This window comes from Rana temporaria, chromosome 4, assembly GCF_905171775.1.
Source record: "Rana temporaria chromosome 4, aRanTem1.1, whole genome shotgun sequence".
NCBI classification, from domain to species: Eukaryota; Metazoa; Chordata; class Amphibia; order Anura; family Ranidae; genus Rana; species Rana temporaria.
The window spans coordinates 317,872,796-317,895,633 of NC_053492.1; the positions used below are offsets into that span (position 1 = coordinate 317,872,796).

The 22,838-nt window shown below is 44.2% G+C and overlaps 1 protein-coding gene across 1 annotated transcript in view; it reads right to left on the reverse strand.

Moving 5' to 3' along the window:
- Positions 1–22,838, reverse strand: part of LYST (lysosomal trafficking regulator) — a 317,564-nt gene that overhangs the window by 126,837 nt on the left and 167,889 nt on the right. Inside the window, exons 23-26 of the mRNA XM_040350648.1 lie at positions 20,223–20,400; positions 15,979–16,148; positions 14,504–14,734; positions 8,494–8,660 (exon numbers count right to left, since the gene is read on the reverse strand). Coding sequence (XP_040206582.1) covers positions 8,494–8,660; positions 14,504–14,734; positions 15,979–16,148; positions 20,223–20,400 — 746 coding nt within the window. The remainder of the gene's footprint in view (positions 1–8,493; positions 8,661–14,503; positions 14,735–15,978; positions 16,149–20,222; positions 20,401–22,838) is intronic.

Below are 22,838 nucleotides of genomic sequence, written 5' to 3' on the forward strand. Positions count from 1 at the left end.
CCCACCACCACCCCATTAGGCCCCGGGCTTCGCCATCTTCTGCCGGAACCCCCTTCACCAGTGAGGCTCCTGCCTTTGGGGGAGGGTCCCGGGCTACTACGACGGTTTCTGCGGGGGGGGTGCACTGGCACCCCTCCCCCGTCTTCAGCGACGTAATTCACCGGGACCCCCTTCACCAGGGAGGCTCCTGCCTTTGGGGGAGGGTCCCGGGCTTGTACGGTGTCTTCCGCCGGAGGGCGCCACTCTCCGGGCTTCTGCGATGCCTTCCGCTTCTGCCTGTCTCCTCCGCGGAGCACAGGGCTTGTCTCCGCTGTCTTCTCCCTTCTCTTCCATTCGATGTTGACACGACGAGGTCCGGCGCTGGAATGCCGTCTGAGCAGTGGGCATGGACTTATATAGGGCAATGCCACCATGTGACCTCAACCCATGTGACATCACATTCCCATCATGCCCAGGGAATGTGATGTCACATGGGTTGAGGTCACATGGTGGCATTGCCCTATATAAGTCCATGCCCGCCGCTGACACGGCATGTCAGCGCGGAACCTCGTCGTGTCAACATCCAATGGAAGAGAAGGGAGAGGACAGCGCAGACAAGCCCTGTGCTCCCGGAGGAGACAGGCAGAAGAAGGAAGAGAGAAGAAAGAAGACGGAAGAAAGCCCTGGCTCCGCGGGGGAGCCAGGCAGAAGAGGGAGCAGAGAAAAGACCGGGGAGTTGGCGCACCCCTGGCAGAAGACCAGGAAGACCGGAACCCTGGCGGAAGGCACCGGAAAGACCGGGGGATAGGCGCCATCCCCCGGCAGAAGACCCCGAAGTCCGGATGCCCCTCCCTAATGAAAAAGAGCTTAAATGGGGTGGGGGCATCCGGCGGAAGGCTCCGGAGAGGACCGAGGGATGGCGCCCTCCCCCGGCAGAAATCACCGAAGCCCAGGGTCCCGGCGGAAGATCGGGAGAGAAGAAACCCCCCCTTCTAAGAGAGCTAAAGAAGAAAGGGGGGGCTCCGGAGCAGATTAATAAAATATTTTATTCTGTGTGGTGTGTTTTTTTTACTTTACATTTCCCCCATGTGAATGGGTAGAGGTACGATGTACCCCATACTCATTCACATAGGGTGGGGGGCCGGCATCTGGGGGCCCCCTTATTAAAGGGAGCTCGCAGATTCCGATTAGCCCCGCCCGCATACCCCGACAACCAATGGCAAGGGTTGTCGGGAAGAGGCTCTTGTCCCTATCGACATGGGGGCAAGAGTGCTGTGGGGTGGGGGGGCAGTGCCCCCCTCCCCCACAGCACACACTCCCCCATGTTGAGGGCATGCGGTCTGGTACGGCTCAGGAGGGGGGGGGGCGCTCGCTCGTCCCCTCCCCCATTCCTGTCCGGGCCAGACTGCATGCTTGGGATGAGGGCTTGGTTTGGATCTGGGGGGGACCCCCGCGCCGAATCGGCGCGGGTTTAACCCCTCACGTTCCGGACCAAGCCTAAGAGCCTAATGTAGCCCTGAAGGGGGACCCGCGCCGATTTCAAGTTTGAAATTTGGCGCCGAGTTCCCCTTCAGGGCTGAAAACAGCTCGGAGATTCCCGTGCGCCGCGTCACGCAGCGCAATCACGGGTACGCCGCTTGGTATTTACCAAGATTTTCACGGCGTACTGACAAGGCGCACGGGAATCCCTGACTTTTCTCTCTGCGCATGCCCAGTATGCAAATGAACCTCCCGAGGTTCAGGCGCACTGTGCAAGCGTACGGGGATCTGTTTTCAAAAAACACTTTCCCTTTCAATTCGGCCCGCCAAACACTTTAAAACACATGTCACTTCACTTCCCCTGCATCCCCCCACCTCCCCCCCTAATAAACTCCCGCCCAAACCCCCGCAATTTACAGTTTAATGTGCCGTGCGCCAGGTCTGTACTGGTGCACAATGCACCCTCTCCTGGGCGCACGGAGCACATTAGTAACTAGGGAAATACACTGCACTAGCAGCGTATTTCTTTAGTAAATGGCAAAACGGCTGCTACTCCTGCTTTTACTCCATGAGTCATGGAGTAAAGGCTTGGTAAATCAGCCCCATAGTGTGTATGTATATTATGTAAGTGTATGCACACATGCCTTGGAGGAAACCACGCAGACACAGGGAGCGACAATGCATGCTCCAGGCAGAATTGGCGTCAGTGTCCAGATTCGAACTGATGACTCTCTTGCTGCCAAGTAATGGAGTTAACCACTACACTACCGTGGGCATAAAACCATTCTGAAACAGAAGGCCTGGATAACAAGGGCGCAGCATTCAATGAAGCATCACAGACCTATATGAGGCCCTGGACCAGCTGGTCCGCTAGTCTAATAACTTTGGGAGAGAGTCAGTGCTCCTCCACTGTCTGGTGCAAAATGCTCACTCCGTGAGTGACCGAGACCCCAGAGTAGTGGCCACAAAGGCCACAAGTCAGACCCCAGCATGGTAAACATGGAACGGGTCAGTACTTCGGATCTTCTATCAGTCAGATCCATACAAGCGGGGGTTCCCGCAATAGGGATCCACCAGAGAAGAAGCCCACCTTTTGAAAAGGCTCTCCTCAAAGGGGCACTGAACCGCCCGGCAGTGAGGGACTACAAAGCCCTCAGCGGCTGTTCTCATTCCGCCTCTTAGAAATTATCAAAGAAGGGCACAGAAGGAAAAAACCTACACAGAGCGGTCTGATTTGTGTGATCCAAAAAAAGACCGAGCCCTCGGCGGAAATCCAGCTGCACTATCCAGCTTAAGAGAGTCCCTTGCAGCAGAGAGAAGCGCACCCATAAATGCCTTATCCTGCTTTTTTTTTTTTTTTAGTACCCAGGTACCTGGTCCATGGCTCCATAACAGAGCATTCCCCAGGGGAAATGTTCACAGTTCGCCCACCCTGGCACAAAAGTGTCCAGGACCAGCAATAAAGCCTCTGTGGGAGTCCCAGGTGCTAACACCTGCTGCCATCACCAGTATGTTGGGGAAGGATGCAGATACTGACTCCATAGCCAGATACTGAGCACCATTATGAGGAAAAAACTCCCAGGGCCCAGTTCAGACCTGAAAAAACAAAAAAAACAAACACCACTCCTGCTGTGCTGACCGGGGGGGGGGTACCCAGGGGACTCACCACACCTGAGGAGCCTGCTCAGCGCCGCTGCCCATTTCCAGCACACCGATGTGTGTGAGGAGAAAAGCCGTGAGGTAGCTGTGAGGTATCGGGTGGTGCTGTGTGAGACGAACTGCGCCGCAGGAACCAGCACTAGAGGCCGAGGACTCAGGCAAGATGGCCGCCGAGCACAGCATTTGGAGCCTCAGCGCGGCTACAACAAAATGGCCGCCAATGGGATTTTCAATAGGATTTGGAAATCGCCCAAAAAATGGTGCCAGGGCCGGCTGTTCAACTCTGTTAATGTAACATGTATTTAACTATTTAACATGTTTCTGCCTAGTCCTCTCCTGTAAACAGGGAACATAACCCACTTGTCAAGATTTAAGGAGCTGTGTCCATCCATGGACGATAAGAGAAAATGAACCAATTCCTATGTACACTGCACATGTCTTATTATGCAGAATGCAGGGATCAGGAGTGTGTGGCACTCAGAACACAGGGATTGGGGTGGTGGGGAGTTATGTTGAGGGTGGTAGAATACAATGTTGATAGTGTCCTCAGTCCCCGTCTGCATTACCTCCCCCTCCCCACACACAGTGGTGTCGTCTGCCCCCTTTCCCCCATAACAGTGACCTCTGCCCCCCCCCCCCCTTTCCTTCACATAGCAGTGTTCTACCAGCCGAAGGCAGCACAGTACTGGACAGAAGCCACGAGTGGGAGCCAGCAGAGTAACTTTGCACATTAGCAAGCTGGTGATTGGTTTCTAGGACACAGGGCAACCAATCACCTGCGGTTTAACTTCAAAAGTTACTTTGGGCCTCCTGCTGCCCTCCATCCTGAGCCAAGCTGCCCCCTGCTCTCCGCTGTTCACCGATGATGTAAACCAGATGTAGAATAAAGGGGTAGTGCTGCGCTGTGAATAAGATAATGTGCAGAGGAAGTGTAGCAAATCCTTATATATGGAAAAATATGGAAAATATAGTCTGGCTACTAATCATGAGTGGCAATAATAAAAAATTATACTGGTATACCATACAAATAAATATCATCAACGTAAACGTGCTACAATGCAGCCAAAGCTAGCTGAAAAAATGTGAAGTAATACAGAGTGACAGTGTTGGTGTCATATAGTGAAATAAATAATAACAAACGTACTGATACACAATAAGGTGTACAGCGTGCGAAGCACACCAGTGACTGTAATAAACTAGGTTAAATGTCCATGCAGCAGATAACTATAAACATAGCAGCAGGCAAAATCCAAAATAAAAAGTGCTGGTGTAGATGCCAAAGTGACGTGAAAAAAAGGGGTTGATTTCCGGTGTTTTCTTCAGAGTGAGGATGTCCCCTTACCTTACTGCTGTAAGGTAAGAGCATAAAAACCCAGGTACACTTTTCTGGTCTTATCCACATAGGGTGTCATCAGAATGGACTAATTGAAAAAAGTAGATCCCTCTCGGTAGTCACGTCCAAACAGCGACAGTGACTCGCACCCAGGGAGATGAAAGTGCCAATAGTGTAGTATCGTTTTAAAGGGGGTTTATTCAAACAAAACAATACACTAGGTACTCACATTGTTGTGATAAAAACAGGCATATAAAAACAGGGCGTTCGCCAACGTCACCTCCGGTACCTCTTGGTGGACTATGTAATACTCTTGCGCGCATTCGTCACTTCTCGTGACTTCCTCAGGACTCCTGGATAGAGGACGCAATATCACCTTAAGATGCAAGAACAATAACGGCTCCTTGCATGAAAGAGTCACTAACTCTGACACTACACTTAGTGAAGTCATAGTGACCAAAGAAGTCATCTTCCGAGATAAAAGGACCAACAGAATCTCCCAATTGGTTCAAAAAGTGGCATCTCCAAGCACAGTCCAGATCAAATGCAAGTCCCAAGGACACAAGAGTGGCCCGACAGGCGGGACTGTCCAAGTTACACGCCGTATGAATCAAGAAGTGAGAAACGACTTCTGGAAAAAAAAATAGATAGGGACGAAGTCTGACCCTTAATGGTACTTATAGGGTTTATAAAGGAATTTTTTTTTTTTATCTTAATTGCTTTCTTTATCTTAATGCAGTGCTGTTTTCATGTCCTCATTGTTCGTTTTTGCTCTCAAGTTGCTGTAATTCTTCTCTGATCTCCACACTTCCTGGTTGTCTGTTTCCTGATAACCACAGTGCTGGGAGCTTTCTCTCTGTGGTCACTAACTTCAGGGAGGTGTGATTACTGTGTGTCTAAAACCCCACAGCACCTCCCCTTTGGATCAGTTTAATTTTCCAAACCATCACTGCTTTGTGGCTCTGTATGCTCTGTACAGCAGGGAGGCAGGAAACATGCAAAAACGAAACTAGAAACTACAGGTACATTATATGATTGACTTGTATCTATTTTTAATCGTTTTTAAAATAAATCAGTTAACTATTATGTCTCTATACCCTGTAAACAGTCATTTTAGCATAATGTTTATTTTATTTTTTATTTACAACTCCTTTAAGGCCAATCTCCTTTCCCCTACCGATTGGAGAAAGAAAAAGAAAATCTCCCACTCACACATTTCTGTAGGTGCCACTTCCTGGCTTCACCCCAGGCAAATGCACATTATTCTGGAGACACGCCACTTTAAAGTACTCTGCTTACAGTTGTACAGGCCCCCCAGATAGGGTTGCCACCTTTTCTTCAAGTCAAACCCAAACAATTTAGCGGCGCACAGCAATTTAGTTTTATAGTATAAACTATACATATATTTTGCTATTAAATAACATTTCTAATCATATGAAGTTAACAACAAGAGTCCCCCTTTACATCTGGATCCACAGAGTCCCCTTTTACTTCTGAATCCACAGAGTCCCCATTTACATCGGGATCCACAGAGTCAACCTTTACATCTGGATCCATAAAGTCCCCTTTTACATCTGGATTCACAGAGTCCCATTTTACATCTGACCTTGCAGAGTTCCCTTTCACTGTAAGGGGGGTGGGGGGACTCTGCAGACTCGGATGTAAGGGAGAACTCTGACATAGGGGTGCTCTTGGAACCCTGATTTAAGGGGGGACACTGAGAACTCTGATGTACGGAGAGGACTCTGATGTAAAGGGAAACACTGTGGCCTTTGGTGTAAAGGGGAACTCTGATGTAAGGGGTGCTCTGAGAACCCTAATTTGCCTTATTGTACTTACTCAGAGGCAGGAGAGAGAAGGGGTGTGTTTGGGGGAGGGGTGTGTTAATGTTGGCTTTAAGCAGTGTGAAAGAGCAACAGACACTCTCTGCTTAGACAACTGCAGCCAGCAACCCTGTTGGGAAACCATAGTCCAATCTAAATTATGTGTCCGGGTTTCAGGCAGTCTGGAACCCGGACACATGATTCCAAACCCGAACTGTCCGGGTGAATCCTGGACAGGTGGCAACCCTACCCCCAGATTAGGCAGCAAGTATGCAGTATATAATCATAACTTGTCTGGTCACACAGTTTTCCAATAGCAAGTACTCATACTTCACTAGAATACATGGGCTGCCGTTATGTCTCAAGAGGCCCAGCTGAATCTACCGAGCACATGGCCACCTCCCAACTTCCTGCCTATATGGAAATAGGCCACTGAGACCTCTAGTGACTGGAGGAGAAACGGCAGCCCATACTCCTAAGAAGTATGCAGAGCATGTTTTAAAAAATCACACTGCCCCTAGGGGCTACTGAGTGAACACCAGACTGCCAGATCTTTTTATAAAGAAAAACTGCAAATAAATGCAGACTTACTATTCCTGCTGCAGGACTCTGAACATAACAGGAGTCCAATCTTCACCCACCATGGTGCGCTGTCATAAAAGACCTTCAGGGACTGGGTCCCCTTTATGGGGGGTCCACTTCCCTGGACCGCTGCAGTACCCTGCAGGAAAACACCTTGGTCACAGCAAACACTGCACAGGGTTCCATTATGCAGGGTCCAGCGCCAAAAGGCTGCATTACAGGCAAAACCTCAAGAAATTGTCCTCCTTCCAATGAGGCCTTGAGTACCATCCATTTTGGCCGACAGCTCTTTTGAATGGATCCAAATTAAGTCCATGATTTTAAATAGAACCGTTCAGACCTCCAAGCATGCTCCCAGAGCACATGCATTTTTCATCATCACATCAGTGACCACCTTTCAAACACTGGCAAAAAACTGAAGTGCTTCCTCTGTAGGATGGGTTATGAAGGGGAGGACTTCCCGTTTTATTGTTCGGATTGATCTACCAGTGTTCAATTACCTATAGGTGGCATATAATCCAAGTAATTATAATAACCATCTGTGTCCTGTGATGTATGATAAAGAAATGTGCAACTTTATTAAAAGATAAAATTGCACTTACACAGCTGTATAAATAAAAAAAGGCCAAACATTGTACAGTAATCTTGCAGGCAACACATCCAAACCCACGTCTCCGGGATCAGTAGGGACACAATGACGTTTGCACGCAGCTCTGCCCTGTATAAATGTATATTTATATTTTAATAAAATACACTATTGGAGCATTCTGTCTTTCTTACCCTCCTCTCTGGTGTATGGGGAGGCTGGTGTGTGGTGGAAGATCATTGTTCCTGTCACTAGAACTAGTGTCCCCAATAGAAACTTTCCACTCTATCCCTTTTCTGGGGACAACTCAAAATCACGCAATATAAGACAAAGTCGTTTTCTCTTAAACTTTAAAAATATATTTTTTCAGGTATGCCTTGTATATCCCAAATCCTCTAATGGTTCTAATGGTGTATACAAAGTATTCAGGGTGAACTATATCTAAACCAAAAAAAGGTAATAGGATGCAATTTAATTGTTAAAAATGTAAATACAATTAAAAAAAGGTTAAATATAATATTACCTGAGGTGTACTGAACCCACTAAGACACCAGAACATCCACTGCTTACACTAGACTAGGATACCTGTTTCTAAAGTCAAAAGCTTTTTCAGCTTATTGTTGAACCTGGAGGCCAGGAGGTTCACATCTGGCCTCCTCATTTACCTTGATAATCAAAGCTTTGGTATCAGTTTCTCCATATCATAAAAATTGCAATGTGTAGCCTTAAAACCATGTTTATTTCCCCTAGCCCAGCTCAAGTAATGCTGTATTGGCAGCTGAGGTTTAGGTTCAGTTTTCTTTTTTCTCTCTGTAAGCCAGCTCAAGCTAACCAAGCTGTATTGCCAGGAAATAGTGTTACCAATCTGGCTGAGCTGTCTGGCAGGATTTTGTACATCTCAGGACTGGATGTTGACAAATGCAAACACAGTGGCAGGTAAAACAGCTACCATTAGTGTATTCAGCTGATCTTCCCTACTTATATGCAATGTAATTTTAATTCCACATCCAATGCGAAAATACAAATACACAAAAAAAATAAAAAAAACTTACATTTTAAGTTTTCATTTTTGGTTTCAGTTAAATATCCAAGTAGTATAATTAAATCTTCAACAATACGAAAATACTGAGATCCAGAGGAACTGCAGGCATGGATTGTGACAGCTATCAGCAGCTGCTGCAAATCACAAGCAAGTAAAATGTATTCATCCAGAGAGATACTAGAAGACATAATCAGAAAAAAAATTTAATAAAAAATAACTTCTCTTGCAGCGATGATTAAAAATGTATACAAGTGTCCATGCATATGGAAGGGCATTGCCCAAGTAATTCATTTAGAATGCATTAATTTCCCTGCACCGCAATTGCGGTTTACACTTTGTTTATGTTTACATCCCCCTCTCAGCCCTGAATAAGTCATGCACTAGGCAGCAGCAGTACAAGTACAGAATGACATCAACCTTCACTCATTCAGAATAACCGAGGACAAAAAGACTGAGCACATTCTTCACCTGCGCTGCTGACTAGTGAATGACTTATTTAGGCCCCTTTCAGACGGACGGCAGTTTTGCCGCAATTAAAAGCATGTACATTTTCAGTGAAATTCAAGGCTCTGGGAACTGCGATTAGCTGCATTTGTACATTGCGATTACGTGCGGTTACATGCGGCCGCGTTTAGCTGCGGTAGTCATTTCCATAGCAACCCTTTTTATTATGATGTGCTTCCTGTTCTTTTTTTTTTTTCTCATGCTGCTATCCGCAGTTGACACAAAAGACTGCGATTACCTGCGGTTAAGTGCATATAGCTGCGCTAAATCGCACCTGGACGCATTCAATTCTATTTTTTCTATTCGCACCAAACCGCATGCAACGAAATCGCAGCTAAACGTTGTGTGTGAATGGGGCCATAGGAAAGCATTGTGTGCTTTTAGCTGCGGTAGAAAACTAGAAAATCTGCAGCTAAAAGCACCATTCTATCCGTCCGTGTGAAAGGGGCCTTGGGGGCAGGAGAAGATGTAAACCAAGTATAAGCAGTAGCCTCAATGGCTTACTGTTTGCGTAGGCATTGCAACCCTATATAGACACAGGCATGTAGAGTTCAGATAAAAGTGTTTGCACTACTAACCATTTTTTTTTCCAGCTCGAGCTTGAAATGATATGTTTAGATAAGAAAATATGAAACTAAAATGTTATTCGATAAAAAAAAATAAAAAAACTAGGTACAGTGGATATAAAAAGAGTCTACACACCCCTGTTAAAATGTCAGATTTCTGTTATGTAAAAAAAAAACAAGAAATTATTTCAGAACTTTTTCCACCTTTAATGTGCAGTATAAACTGTACAACTATATTGAAAAACAGACAGATCTTTTTTTTTTGGGGGGGGGGGGGGGGGGGGGAGTAAAAATAAAAATAAAGTGGTTGCACACTGCACACCCTCTTATAACTGGGGATGTAGCTGTGTTCATAATTAAGAAATCGCATTCAAACTCATGTTAAATAAGAGTCAGTACACAACTGCCATCATTTAAAGCACGTCTGATCAACCCCAAATAAAGTTCAGCTGTTCTAGGTTTTTTCCTGACATTTTCTTAGTCACATCCTACAGCAAACGCCATGGTCAAAGCATCAGAGGGACCTCATTGTTAAAAAGTATCAGTCAGGAGAAGGGTACAGAAGAATTTCCAAGGCATTAGATATACCATGGAATACAGCAAAGACAGCCATACAGTGGAGAAAATATGGCACAACAGAGACATTACCAAAAACTGGATTTCCCTCCAAAATTGATGAAAATACGAGAATAAAACTGGTCAGGGAGGCTGCCAAGAGGCAACATTAAAAGAGCTGCAGGAATATCTGGTAAGTACTGGCTGTGTGGTACATGTGACAACAATCTCTCGTGTTCTTCATATATGGTCTAGGCCAGGGGTCTCCAAACCCCGGCCCGCGGGCCACATCCGGCCCGCTTGTGTGTTTTATCCGGCCCGCTGTGTAAACAAAGCTGCCCATGCTACCGCACCATTTTTTTTTTTAACTAGACAAGCAGCGCCGTTTTTTTTCATTGGCTGCTGCCTGGGACCACCGAGGCTTGGCACCTCCCCTCTTCCCGCCGATGTATCAAGTTATGATCCCTTCACGAGTGACATCACAGGTGCGGCACCTCCCCTCTTCCCGCCCGCTGCTACACTCGTGGAAGGATCGTTCGTTCAAACAAAGTTTGGAAGTGCCGCACCTGGACCTCACTCGTGGAGGAACTGTAGCTTCAAACAGTGGGCGGAAGAGGGGAGGTGCCGCGCATATGATGTCACTCGTAGAGGGATCATAACTTCAAACAGCGGGCGGTAAAAGGGGAGGTGTTGCACCTCGGAGACGGGAGCTGCAGAAGAGCTGCAATCAGCTAGTATGGAGGTAAGAGGCTGACAATGTTATTGTGTTGCACAATGCTGATAAGCACACTACAGGGGAGATTGCTACATTGCTGTGCTGAAGGGAACATTGCTGGGGACACTGCTGATGGGGACACCTCTGATGGGGACACAGGTGTCCCCATCATGGTGTCCCCATCAGCGATGATGGGGACACCGGTGTCTCCATCAGCGGTGTCCCCATCATCAGAGTCCCCATCATTGGTGTGCCCCTCAGCAGTGTCCCTATCAGCAATGATGGGGATGCTGCTGATGGGGACTCCGCTGATGGGGACTCCGCTGATGGGGTCACTGCTGATGGGGACACCGCTGATGGGGACATGGGGTTTTACCGCTGATGGGGACACCACTGATGGGGACACCGCTGATGGGGACACTGCTGATGGGGACACCGCTGATGGGGACCACGTTGATGGGGACACTGCTGATGGGGACACCGCTGATGGGGACATGGGGTCACTGCTGATGGGGACAACGGTAATGGGTACACCGCTGATGGGGACACTGCTGATGGGGACAACGCTGATGGGGACATGGGGTCACTGCTGATGGGGACACCGTTGATGGGGACACCGCTGATGGGGACATGGGGTCACTGCTGATGGGGACACTGATGGGGACACCGTTGATGGGGAAACCGTTGATATTGTCACTGCTGATGGGGACACTGATGATGGGGACACCGGTGTCCCCATCAGCGGTGTCCTCATCAGCGATGATGGGGACACCGTTGTCCCCATCATTGGTGTGCCCATCAGTGGTGTTCCCATCAGCAATGGTGATGGGGACACCGCTGATGGGGACATGGGGTCACTGCTGATGGGGACATGGAGTCACTTCTGATGGGGCACTGCTGATGGGGGCACTGGTGAGGAGACCGCTGATATTTTATACATAACTGATTTTTTTTCGGCCCCCGAATACTTTTAAAATTTACAATGCGGCCCTCGTGTTGAAAAGTTTGGAGACCCCTGGTCTAGGCTATGGGCTAGAGTGGAAAGACAGAAACCTTTTCTTACAAAGAAAAACATCCAAGCCTGGCTAAATTTTGAAAAACACATTTTAAGTCTTCCAAAAGCATGTGGGAAAATGTGTTCTGGTCTGATGAAACCAAAGTAGAACTTTTTGGCCATAATTTCAAAAGATATGTTTGGCGCAAAAAACACTGCAGATCACCAAAAGAACAAAATACCCCACAGTGAAGAATGGTGGTCGCATCATGCTTTGGAGATGTTTTTCTTCAGCTGGAACAGGGGCCTTAGTCAAGTTAGAGGGAATTATGAACAGTTCCAAATGCCAGTCAATACTGGCACAAAACCTTCAGGCTTCTGCTAGAGAGCTGAACATGAAGAGGAACTTCATCTTTCAGCACTACAACGACCCAAAGCATACATCCAAATCAACAAAGGAATGGCTTCACCAGAAGAAGATTAAAGTTTTGGAATAACCCAGACACATTGAAAATCTGTGGGGTGATCAGAAAAGAGTTGTACACAGGAGATTCCCTCGCAATCTGACAGATTTGAAGCGTTCATGCAAAGATGATATATTGCCAAGTCAAGATGTGCCATGCTGATAAGACTCGTATCCGAAAATAGTGCTGTAATAAAATAAAAAGGTGCTTTAACAAAGTACAGTGGAACCTCTGATAGCAAGCAACACAGTTAACGAGCGTTTCGCAATATGAGCACTGTATTTTTAAAAATCCGAACTCGGCTTGCAAGTGTTGTCTCGCAAAATGAGCAGGCTTCAGGCCAAAGCGGCAGTACTGTGTTTGGCCTGAGGTGGGGGGGTGCCGTAGCCGAGCAGCGCCGGTCGCAGCTGTTCGGAAAGAACCGGAAATACTCAGTTTCTGAGCCTTTCCAAGGTTAGCAGAGCTGTCCTCGGGCCTTTCCGGCTGTTTCCAAAGGCTCTCCGGCACCCCCCACCTCTGGCCACATGCTGTATTGCAGGCCATTGAAGTCAATGCGGAACCAATTATTTTCGTTTCCATTTACTTCCATGGGGAAACTCGCTTTGATATGCAAGTACTTTGGATTACGAGCATTCTCCTAAAACGAATTATGCTCATAATCTGAGGTTCCACTGTATTAGTTTAAGGGTGTGCGCACATATGCAACCATATTTTTCCTTCCCTCCACCTAAAAGATTTCAGTTTGTTGCTCAATTGAGTTGTACAGTTTATAGAGGTCACATTAAAAGGTGGAAAAAGTTCTGAAATTATTTATCGTTGTCTCATTTTTTTACATCACAGAAAGTTGACATTTTTAACAGATGTGTGTAGACGTTTTATAGCTCCAGTACATTGCGAACGCACGGCAAATATTCAAAAATCTCTCCTAAATTAAATGGGGGTCAGTGTCTGAACAGAAATATTACAACTTTAGAGGGATTATCTTGATTATGGTCAGGACTAAAAAACACAATTTTCTCATACTTGGTCCGTTTGGTCTAAGTTTCGTCACTGGGCTAAGGGAAATTGTACCATTGTTTAGCTACGTTGGAGCGATTATGATTATAATGGTTAATGTTTTCATTCTTTTTCTCTTTCTCTTCTTCCAGTTTGAAATAATACCCGGTCGGTTTTACAGACTAGACTGGGAGATCCCCCTCCTTTTTCCCCCCCTCTCTTTTTCTTTTGTCTTTTTCCGATATAGAGATGCTTTGTACTAAAGATATGTAAGAATTTTTACTATATGCTGTAAATATATGATGTTTTTTATATATATATATATATATATATATATTTATATTATGTATAGGTAAACCCCTGTACTATCTCTATAAAACAATAATAAAATATTGTAACTTAAAACACAATTTAAATATATTTTTTTCTAAGCAGTAAAATATTTATTGCATATTATTATTATATAGTCTTTTATTAAGCCAGCAGGAAAAGCTTTAGTCTCATTTTAACATCATTAGCATGATTTTCAGATGTACTGAAAGAAGCCTCTTGTTTACAGATTATTTTTTCAGTTATGGTAGGGCAGTGTTTCTCAATTCCAGTCCTCAAGGCACACCAATAGGTCATGTTTTCAGGATTTCCTTTAGATGAAACAGCTGTGGTAATTGATAAGGCAATGAAACTGATCAAATCACCTGTGCAAAAGAAAGGAAAGCCTGAAAACATGACCTGTTGGTGCGCCTTGAGGACTGGAATTGAGAAACACCGGGGTAGGGTATTAATCTTGCCGAATTTGTATTGCCGTCTGTACCCACTGGGTAGATTCACCCTTCCCATCCTGGTTCCATCATCATTCAGACAGAGGGTAATGGAAAACTTAAAATGTCATAGCCGACATCAGGAAAGGAGACAAGAGTACATTATTCAAAGGGCACACCTGTTTGAGGGACAACGATCGACGAAAATTCCCCTCATTTTGAAAACACTTTCTCAGGACAGGAAAGTAAAAGGGAAATCCCCCAGTGGGACAAAAAGTAAACTGACAAATGATTGAATCCCTCCATAATCTGTTCAAGACTAAAAAAACTGTAAATTGCCCACACACACACACACACTTTAACAGCTAACACTTATGGACAGTATTCTACTTTCACAGCTCCTGTTTGTATTTATTATCCTACTGGACATCATTGCACACACAATTGCAAAATACTGTTTAAACATACCTTGTCTCGATGGCACATAATGTCACCAGTGTGTTACACAAAGCATACAGTAGACCACTATCAAGGAGCATATCTGCTACTTTTGAACAGGAGTGGAGGATCTGAAGCAAAATGCAAAATGAGTTATGTAGCAAGGTGGCATTGTGTATAGAATTCTCGATCAATCCAAGAATAGGGATGATGCACCACTTCCGAAAAACACCCACATTTCTTATGTCTTCAACCTCAAATCTGTTTAAAATGAAACAGAAAACATGGAATTGGAAATAAAGTTTAAAAAAAGGTTACATTAACCAAGGAGTATAACAGAAATGAGAAATGCAATGTATTCTGCCTGTAGTAGTTAAAAAGCGATTGCTTCTCTGCACTGCAGCAACACAAATTATACACGTTATGCATGTGCATTAACCTGTTGGGGTGGCAATAATTTTGAAAAGTGCAACACAAACGCACATGCGTTGCAAGGCACAGTAACATAGAACTATGCATTGTGGTGCACTACATCTGGAAAAATGCCGGATGACTATTGCGGTACGAAGGCACAATAACCTGCATGTGTTTAACACACTCTAGGTATAGAATATTTTAAAGGAAAGTGCACTCGCCTAGCAGAGTATGAACTTCCATTTGTGCTTTATCTGTAATTCTACTGCTATACTAACCTCTTTGCTTTTACTCACAGAATGCAGAATTATAAGCAGGGGAAGTAGAAGAATCCAACACTTCCAAGCTTCCTTGTGACATGACCCCCCCCCCCCATGGTAGAAAGTGGTGCAGTGGTTTTGCACAGAGCAGCCCAGATCCTTCTCTTCTCTGGTCCCTTCCCGGTTCTTCTGGCCCCTCCCTCCCTGTTGAGTGGCGGGACAAGGTCATCCAGGGCAAAAATGCCAAACTGTGCCCCTCCCCTCTTAAGGTTAGGGCGCCCACATCTCAGCAATAAACCATTGTGCCCAGGGCAGCCTCCCCTTCTGCCCACCCCTTGTCCCAGCAGCACTGGACCCCCACAGCAAGCAGCTAGCTATGGGGGCACCCGAGCAGAGCTGCTGCTCTGTGTGTCCTTTCAGACACAGAGCCGCAGCTCGGTCCATCCCTCCTTCTCCTCACTGGCTCACTGACATTGTCAGCAGTGGGAGCCAATGTCTCAGCCAATCAGGAGGGAGAGTCCCGGACAGCTAAGGCTCTCGATCAAAAATCGCTGGATCGATATGGTGCTCATTTAAGTATTAGGGGCTTGAGGCAGGCTGCTACACACAGAAGGTTTTTCTATCTTAATGCATAGAATTAATTGAAGGGCTTCTGATTGGCATTTTCTGGTCTGTGACCAGTCTGGTTTTTGGGGGTATTCACAAGAGCATCTACAGAAGAAGCAGGCAGATTCTAGTCCATAGAAGCGGAAGCTAAAACGTGCCATGGTACCAGGACTTTAAAGCCATAAATCTCGTCTCACAAAATCATAAACAAACTGAAAAACGTACTCCTCATCAAGCCCAATATGTCGTCCGAAGAACATCTCCAGCAGGCACTCTATTACCCTTTGACTCCCCTGGTGTAGATAGAGTTGGTTGGCTAGCAGCGTAAAACCACTTTTCTTTAAAAAGGCCTCTTTATATTCCTTGGATGCTCGATGAAAATATGAATTCAACAGCTAGAAAAAAGGAAAAAAAAAGCTCAAATAAAATAAACATTTAATTTTCAGCAAATGTGTGAGCACTTTTATACTGCAGCAATTCTTTAATGTGATTGTAAACCTCAGACATGAGAACATTTTTACACAGTGTTCTTATTAACCACTTAAGGACCCCTTCACGCCGATATACGTCGGCAGAATGGCACGGCTGGGCACAAGCACGTACCTGTACGTGTCTCTTTAAGGCCCAGCGGTGGGGTCGCGAGCACAGACTTACTGATATTCACTCCCTGTTTACCCCTACTAGGATAATGGCATTCGACACCCTCTGCTTAAGATATCCCCTTTAAGAAAATACTATAGCTATCAACAACTTGGACACAACTTAGACAGCTCATAAAATCCCACCCTACCGCATACACTTTGACCCCCTTTGAGAGTCTTTGTAGAGCCAGACCCCACTTCCCAAACCCAATATTGTCAATATATTCATCCATAATCTCTGCCAAAAAAACTCAGTTGAGAGCTTATCACCTTTAATGCAAAAAAAAATTGGGCATGCAGCTGGATTTGGAGGACTGGTAAATCATGACCATAGCACTCCAAGTATTCAAGAAATGTCCTTGTATTAGAGAATGCCTAAAAAATATTGTATAGGCGGTACTATACTCCAGCTAGACTGGCTCATTTTATTCCAACTTACACTCCTCTCTGCTTCTGAGGTTCACAGGAAGGCACTATGGCACACATTTGGTGGTCTTGTCCAAAGGTATGCAGTTTATGAGTCAGACTTTATACTCTTTTACGCAACCTATTACATGTCAATCTCAAAAGGAATCCTTACGAAGCTCTTCTTGGCAAACCAATTGCTAAATTGCTTCGTCCATAGCATCAATTGGCTCTGCATCTTCTTACTGCAACAAAATTAACTATTGAGAAAGTGTGGATAACTTCAGTACTTAGCTTTGAGGCTGTCAAAAATCGTATGAATGATATTATGGTGAATGAGAAGTTGAAAGCTATTCTCTCAGACACGCATGATAAATTCATTCGGGTCTGGCAACCATGGGTTGCATAGTCTCATCCCTCTAGGTTTGATAATGCGATTGTCTTGATTTAGCGCTTTTCTGACGCACGCCCCATGAAACTCTTCTTATTCTCCTATTCGGTTTCTTTTTCCCCCCCCATCTGTTCTATTTTATGCATTTAACTGATCCGTACATCAGGCTGCCAGGCATTGTCATGGTGAATATATACATACACATAAAAAACACACACGTGTACACCTCACATTTTTTGTAAATATTTTAATATATATTTTCATGTGACAACACTGAAGAAATTACACTTCTCTACAATGTAAAGTAGTGAGTGTGCAGCTTGTATAATGGTGTAAATTTGCTGTCCCCTAAAAATAACTCAACACTATTAATAACACTAACATATTTACAAAATGTGAGGGATGTGCTCACTTTTGTGTAATATATATATATATATATACATACATATACATACACACACACACACACACATACACATATATATATATATATATATATATATATATATATATATATATATATATATATATATATATATATATATATATATATATATATATATATATGTAAGATTGGGGTGATCAGACTCCAGCGGTAGGTGCGTTTTCCAGTGAGTACGCCAGTCCAGTACTGAGTTTTTAAGGGCCTGGTAGCCCACTTTTATTTAAAAGCACAAAAGTTCACAAATACAACAGTATTTCTGCATCTTGCATACTCAACGTTTAGCCTCCTGGCTTTCTTGCCATCTGGCTGTTTCAGGCATTTAGCCTAGGCCCAAGTTCTGTTCCTCAGAACAAACAGTGTCCTAGGGATAAGCTCAAACCTAGCTTTCTCCTGATAAGCGTCTTGCTGCTCAATCATCAAACAACATCTGCCTCCTGCAGACATGCATGCTCTAGCTGCACCCATGCAGCATCTCCGACTCCTCTCAGAGGGATTGGGAATCCACCTGATTCCCAGGAACAGACTTCCTGTCTGTTGGGTGGGGCTCTGAGTCAGGTCAGGTCAGAACTAAAAAGCCCAAGACACAGCTGTGCAATTAATGTGTCTCTCTCCAAAACCTGGCGTAAACCAGCAATCTTTCACATAGCACAGAGTCCCACCATCACAATTTAAATATATATATATATATATATATATATACACACACACACACAATCACTCATTACGTTTTCCTCAATAGTGAGACTCTTGACAAGTCTTTGGTTTAGATAAATTAAGCTCTACATTTGAACATTTTTGTTTTTAAGCACCATGCAGCATGACTTTTGCTGCTGTGGGATGTCACTCATGGAACTTGCATAATGTTCTTACACATTTCTTTTTATTATTTCTGCTTTATGTCCGTTTATCATACCATGTAACGATCTAACTGTTGGTCGTATTAGTTGGATTGAATATTAATAAACTTTACAGTGTCTCTTTACCGGACCTTTAGAAGTTTTTTCATCCCAAAGAAAAGCATTCATTCTTCTACAGATACATCTAGTAAAAGCAAACCATCCAAGAATGAACTTTTATCTGAAAAATCAGGATATAATTGGATAACTGTAAATCATTCAGTGGTCTACAATTTAGAACACCGAACAATACAAAACATTTTAATGTGACCATGTCACCACAGGGTCACTTTTACCCACTAGGTACCAATTAGAGTGCCAGTGTTCTGTAGTTTACAAAGGGTAGCTGTTAAGGGTGATAGGATTGTTTGAGATAACAGTTCAGTGGACAGGAATTTAAAAGGACTGGCAGATCAACAGGGATGTTTTGTACTTGCAGAAAATGTGTTTAGTCTTGAAAAAAATAAAAAAAATATATTATATGCAAAGTTTGCTCCTATGTATAAATATATAGAACTAAATGTACAATTTCACCTTCTGGGTGTACTGGACTGTGATGGACAAGCACAAGCCCGATTCATGAATATATTGCAACACTGGTATATAAAAATATTTACCAATTTGCAGTCCTTTGATGCGATTTGGCATGCCCGCAATGGAACGTCCGATTCGGTGCGATCCCAACTTTGCAGCGCCACACGGATTCCCAAAAGTAGTTTCTTTACTACTTTTGGCAATTTCAGGTGCGATTTCAAAAGACATCTGTGCAGGAAACCGCACAGATGTCTCTGAAATCATCGGACTGACATGCTTTCCTGTCAAGAACTGGGTACCCTTTTCAGGTTTAGGGTCCACTCCCTTGGACCTATACAGCACCCTGCAGGAAATGCCTTAGTGCTGTAGTGTCCAGGATTTCCACTCCACAGTGTCCAGCGCCCGGGGGGCCACATTACAGACAAAACCTTGCAGGATCTTGAGTCTTCTTTGAGAGACTCGGGTACCATTTATCCAAGTATATAGAGCCGGTGTAAAATGGATACAATCGATTAATCCCTTGATTCATTTAAGAACCGTTTGTGGGACTAGAGACCTGCAGCTCATAGAGCTCAAACAACCGTGCCATCCACCTTGCAGACACTGGTAAAAAAATTCTGTGCTTCCTGTATTGGAGGAGTTATATATGGGATCACACTCCCTATCGAACTTTGGTCTACCAGTGTCCATTCACCTGATGATGAAGTACAACACAGCAGGTAATGAATATTAGCCCGACTCTGTGTCCCATGATGTATGAACAAAGATAGATAGATAGATATAGATAGAGATAGATATAAAGACAAAGATAGAGATAGCTATAAAGATAGAGATAGATTTAAAGATAAAGATAGATATAAAGATAGATAGATAGATTTAGATAAAGATGGAGATGGATAGATAAAGATAGATAGATATCTCTTTATCTATCTATCTTAAAATAAGGAACCAAAAAACTTTCTGGATGTATGTTTACCTGGTTCCCGACATGTATTTTACTCCAGCTCGCTACTCAAAACATTTGATTAAACTACTCCATCCCTATCTGCAAATAAATATAGTATACTTTCAAAGATTTAAAAAAAAAAGATATAGGTATACTGTTAACTATTGATTACAATAAAAAAATTATGAATATTAAAGCCATTAGGACTTACTTTTAAGACTCCTTGTTGAATAAGAGGAGATGGGTGATTGACCAATACAATAAGTACATCTGGTTGAATAATTTCATTGAAAACATCCGCTACCATTGCATCTGGCATGGTGAGAACAACACCACACAAAAGATCATAAAGCCCGCAACACACAAGATGAATGCAATTATCCATTGATCTATAAAAACAGAATAAGTCATATTTTAAGTATAAGAATACACGTTGTACATTATATGAACAAAGCTGGAGAGCCACTAGTCTAAATTTGGTTATGCAACTAGGTCTTAGCCAGCCTGAGCTCTTACTATTTTCAGCATTTGTTGGGTTTTCCCAAAGCCTATGGCCTCCTCCGTCAACTAGAATAGTGTGATGCAGGGCAGGGGTAGCGGAATATGTAAAATTTTAGCATTACTAGTTTAGGATTAACCCCCAAGGCCATGAGAAGTCTATGTCACTATACAACAGAATTAAGTTGTATGCTTAAGTTATGGAATAAAAAAGTGTAAATAAAGAGTCAATTTCCTGTGGTAAGGTTATAGCTTATGGAGACTCAAATTCAGAGGCCGATTTTAGTGTTAAAAAAACAGCCCAGTGTTAGGCAAGGTTAACCCATAATGAATGTAAAACCACTGAACTAGCCTACTTTGGCAAAAATTCACCTTCTGTAAGGAATTCCCATGGATAAAGAGACTGTAAAGCAGACCCTGCACTACAAGCAAGGTGGGCTTATTTAAGGAGGACCCTGCCCATGCCAGTAAGATGTACCAAAATTATAAAAAAAGAAAAGTATAATTGAAGTATAGGCTAAGGCAGGCATGTCCAAAGTCCGGCCCAGGGGCCAAATGCGGCCCCTCTGTTGATTTAATATGGCCCCCCTGGGGATTTGGATATATATATATCGTTTGTGGCCCCCAGGGCCACAAAAGATATATACTGTATTTATTGGCGCTGCCTTGGAGGGGACAGGGAAGGACGAGCGCCGTCCGATTACATGAAGAGAATCTCCTGTTTACTCAGCAGCGTCTCTATTGAAAGTCCCATCTCCTGGGATGCCATTGGACGACTGTTCTGTCTATCATAGGAGGCAGGACTTTGTATTAAAGAGGCCACAGGGTAAACAAGAGATTCTCCTGTTTGTAATCTGTCGGCACTCGTCCCGCCACCCTCCCTCTGCCCTCCGAGGCTGTAGATGGGCATCGTTCAGGCTGCACTGATGGCAATGGTAAGGCTGCATTTATGGCACATGTGAGGCTGCATTGGTTGCAATGGTAAGGCTGCATTCATGGCACATGTGAGGCTGCATTGGTTGCAATGGTGAGGCTGCATTCATGGCAATGATAAGGCTGCATTCATGGCAATGGTGAGGCTGCATTCATGGCAATGGTAAGCCTGTGCGTGTTATACGCCGATAAATACGGTATATCCAAATAACACGCCCAAGCTCATCCTTATTCCTAAGCAACGCTCTGGGATTCGTTGGGGCCACAAAAGAGATATATACAGTGAATCCAAATAACACGCCCAAGCTCATCTCTTCACCACACACAGCCACAAAGGCAAGAGAATTCTTGTTGGGCGGTGTATTAGTGCTCAGACGAACACACACTTAGACCGAATTTTAATGGTTCAAAGAATGTCAGGCAAAATAGTCGGCCCTCACGCATGTTCACTTCATCAAATCTGGCCCTCTTTGAAAAAAGTTTGGACACCCCTGGGCTAAGGGAAGATGAAATGTCTTCTCTCTACTCCCATATGGCCCTTTGCATGTGTGTGGAGGAAAGGAGAAAAGAGGAGCAATTAAAAAAAAAAAAAAAAAAAACAGAGGCTCTACTTTTCTTAGATGGTCTGTGTGGATTATTGCAAGGCAGCTACAGTTAGTAATTTAATTTGGCGCACTTTCAAACACAAATAAAACAGTTACTGTACATTGTAATAGACAAGGTGATTAAATCCAGTGTATTTAGCTCAACATGATTTATGCTAAAATGATGAAGTAGGATACTAGTCAGAATGATATATCTATTTATGTTAACATCTGCAGGGGATTAATAGTAAGCAGCCTACTCATTTTTCAGTGGATAAGCTTGGTGTGGCAAGAGCCACCATATTATTCATCTCCCATGGCATTCTTGCAAACTAAGCAGCTGTGAAAATCTTTAAACTGCTTGCATTGGTCAACTTCTCCGTCTCCTAAACAACCCACTCTTCCCACTGGGGCTGGACCAACCCCAAGCCTTTGCCTGCCCACGGCGATTGTCAGGTCTGCCATTTCCTGGGATCCTGCACTTTTACATCATGGGCCTTCATCTGCGAGACTCAAAGTGCGCCCTTTACAGTGATATTGCTTACTGCAACTCAGCCACGGGATTTCTGCCCTCTTTTGGTGGGATTCTGGTCAAGGGTCTATGGCCTCCTATCAATGCATGCATTCCTCTATTGCCCCCTTCCAGGCCTCTTCTCCCACCAACAGCTAGTTACAACTACTTACCTTTTCATAGGTGCAAACCACGCCACTGCTAGGGCCTGGAAGCAGCCCTTAGCTGGGTTTGCAGAGGTGAAGGGAATTTTAACTATCCTCATGATCAATGAGAAAATAACCAGTATTCTCCATGAATC